This window comes from Euwallacea fornicatus, unplaced genomic scaffold (genome assembly GCF_040115645.1).
Source record: "Euwallacea fornicatus isolate EFF26 unplaced genomic scaffold, ASM4011564v1 scaffold_122, whole genome shotgun sequence".
Lineage (NCBI taxonomy): Eukaryota > Metazoa > Arthropoda > Insecta > Coleoptera > Curculionidae > Euwallacea > Euwallacea fornicatus.
Genome location: NW_027096090.1, coordinates 21,267 through 24,427, shown reverse-complemented (window position 1 = coordinate 24,427; position 3,161 = coordinate 21,267). Strand labels below are relative to the sequence as shown.

The following is a 3,161-nucleotide window of genomic DNA, read 5'->3' as shown; positions in this document are numbered from 1 at the left end:
TCGTATCTGCATAGGATTGGAAAAGCGGAAAACGAGAGATGTTGGTTTTGTGAAGGCTATGATGACCCGGAACACACGGTTTTTATATGTACAAGGTTTGAGACAGAACGAAGGACGGCAGAAAGAGCATGCGGGACACAAATAAACAAGGAATCGGTGGCGGAGATTCTTATTAGGGATGAGACAAGCTGGAAAGCTATAGCGGATATGTTGGAAGGGATTATGAGGATCAAGACAGAAGAGGAATTGAGGAGAGAAAGAGAAAACCAGAGGATGATGGATAGATGAAGGACGGGAGTTATTTCCAAAATTTTTCCTCCTCCCCCCTGAAGTAATGCCTGGCGGCGGTTCCGGGGGGGAATACAGGGGAAGAGAGGAGGGTTTTAGTGGGTAGGCATCTCCCATCAGGGGGTGAATCCCACATAACCCGGTCGCTCGAACATCAGGCCGGGTACCTTTTGAAGGTTTCCCTCCTCTATAAAAAAAAAAAAAAAAAAAAAAAAAAAAAAAAAAAGGTTAGTTCAGGTTAGTTCAGGTTAGTTCAGGTTAGTTCAGGTTCCACCTTGTCGTGGTGGGGGGGCTTCACGTTTCCGACTCTTCTGTCTTCTCCAGTAGGATTCCTGCTGGAGAGGTCAGAGGAGGGGGAGACCGACTAAGAGAGACACAAAAAAGGGCGAAATGAGTAAGCAAAACATTAGAGTACCCCAGGCGGGTGATAGTCCCGCCGTCGGCTCCGACCGGGTGGAAGCCCCGGTGGCCGGCGCTGGCCCCATGGATTCTGGGGGGGGCCAAGTTTGCTCGAGGGTGTTGAGGGTTGAATTGGAGAGATGCATCGGGGAAGAACCATATAAGAAAAAAGAAAGCGTAGAAGTATTTATTCTGATGGAAACAATAGAAAGGGTTAAGGGGTTAATTAAAAATTTAGAAAATAAAATAGAAAAAAGCACTCATAGGGATATCAAAGAAATTTGCAAACAATTAGGAAAACAAAAGAAAGTATTCGAAAGAAATATAATTAAGGACTGGCTAGAAAACAATAAATACGAGAAGGCGGATAAAATGATTAACGATGCTGATGTACAAACAGAAAAAATAGGAACGGTAGAACAAGCAACTCAAACAAATAAAGAAGGGGATATTGAAAGTATAGATGGTATTAATAATTATGAGGATTTTAAAAATATTGTTGAAAATAATTGGCTTGAATCGACTTTTATAAATACGGAAATTAAAATTGGGAATCCATTGAACAGTAAAATGACAACGGTGAAGGTAGTGATGGTTGAGATGGGAGATACTAAGATGGAAAAGGGAGTGCAAGCCGAATATAGAAGAAGGTATCCGGAATTAATGGAATGTGAGGAAGATTTTGTGGTGGTTGAGCAACTTCATAACTTCAAATCTGGGGTGGGGGAGAAACAATTAAGACAGAAAATTATAAGAATTGGACTTACTGATAAGGAGGAAGAACTTTGGGAAAACTTATACAAACTTAAAACAGAAACTGTGGACGACGAGTGGGTGGCAATGCATAGAATTGAGGGGATGAGTGTTGAGAGACTAAGAAAAATAATAGAAGCGGTGTTTAAAAACGGAACAACTCAGGTCATGATCTATACGGACGGACGGGAAGAAGAAGAGATAAATAGAGTAAGAAAAAGGAAAAGTTACGCTCTAGTGGTGGACCGGGTGAGTGGGGAAGACTTGGAGACAACGATGGGTGAAATAAAGAAATCAATAAAATATAAGGGAGGAAACAAGGAAATAAATGGCCTGAGAACAACGAAAGAAGGGAAAATTCTAATGACAATGGGAAGTGATGTAGGATGCGTCAAGGAGATCAAGAGTGCGATAGAGTGGCAGTTGAGGACGAAAGTGAGAGTTATGGGACCTAAAACAAAAAGGGTTGCCATACACATAAGAGGAATGGAGATTACTACAGGGAGAAAAGAGGTAAAGCAGGCGATAATGACGAGAGTTATAGGACTGAGTGAGGATGACTTTTCTTTGGGGGACATGAGGGCAAATAAATGGGACACACAGGCGGTGACAGTGGTTATGGGCGAGAAAGTGGCGGATGAATTGATGAAGGACCCATACATCAGAATCGGATATGTGAGATGCAGAATGGAGAAAAGACTGGAGGTGAAAAGGTGTTATAAATGTTGGGGATTTGAGCATGAAGCTAGAGAATGTACAGGGAAGGACAGATCGAGGTGCTGTTTTGTGTGTGGCGAAGAAGGTCATAAGGGACAGGATTGCAAAGGGGAGGACATGTGTGGGATTTGTAATGAAAAGGGACATAGGACAGGAACAGGAAAATGTGAGGCATTTAGAAGGGCTTTGAGAAGGGCTAGAGAAGAGGAAAGAAAGAGACGACTGGCTGCCCCGCCCTTTGGGGGGGTGGGGTAGTCAAGGGAAATACCACCCCCCCCCTGAAGTAATGCTTAGCGGCGGTTCCGGGGGGGAACCAGGGTGAAGAGAGGAGGGTTTTAGTGGGTAGGCGTCCCATTCAGGGACGAATCCCACATAACCCGGTCGCCAGAACAACAGGCCGGGTACCTATGAAGGTTTCCCTCCTCTATAAAAAAAAAAAAAAAAAAAAAAAAAAAAAAAAAAAAAGGTTAGTTCAGGTTAGTTCAGGTTAGTTCAGGTTAGTTCAGGTTAGTTCAGGTTAGTTCAGGTTAGTTCAGGTTAGTTCAGGTTCCCCCCCGTGGTGTCTCCACCTTGTCGTGGTGGGGGGGCTTGAGGGTCCCTGCGACCCCAGGAGCCATGCCGGTGGGTGCAACCGTGCCGGACGGGTCCTGGGAGAGGGACCGGACAAAGAGAGACACACAGGGTGTAATGATGAGTGAGCCAAATAGAATTGTACCCCAGGCGGGTAATAATCCCGCCGCCGGTTCCGACCGGGTGGAAGCCCCGGTGGTCGGCGCTGGCCCCATGGATTCTGGGGGGGGCCGAGTGCACTCAAGATTACTAAGGGGAGTATATATGGAAAGACGACAGTCGGAACCCTCTTTGGGAAGTACGGAAAATTTAATAAGCGGCAGGGAGGGGGGAGTTAAAAAACGAAAAATTTTGGATACGTCTATTGGAAGAAATTTCGGAGAGGAACCTTACAAAAAAAAGGAGAGTGTCGAGGCTTTTATTTTGAATGAAGC

General features: G+C 44.9%; 1 protein-coding gene across 1 annotated transcript; it reads left to right on the top strand.

Annotated features, from left to right (window-relative positions):
• Positions 1–1,692: 1,692 nt before the first annotated feature.
• On the top strand, positions 1,693–2,449 carry LOC136350140 (uncharacterized). The gene is made up of 2 exons (XM_066301656.1): positions 1,693–2,145; positions 2,201–2,449. Exons 1-2 carry the CDS (start codon positions 1,717–1,719, stop codon positions 2,345–2,347), a joined length of 576 nt encoding a protein of 191 aa, XP_066157753.1. The 5' UTR covers positions 1,693–1,716; the 3' UTR covers positions 2,348–2,449.
• Positions 2,450–3,161: the final 712 nt, after the last annotated feature.

Coding starts and splice junctions, on each gene's coding strand:
- LOC136350140 (XM_066301656.1), top strand. CDS start 1,717: ATGGGTGAAATAAAGAAATCAATAAAATATAAGGGAGGAAACAAGGAA. Junction 2,146..2,200: donor GAATGGAGAAAAGACTGGAG/GTGAAAAGGTGT, acceptor GAGAATGTACAG/GGAAGGACAGATCGAGGTGC.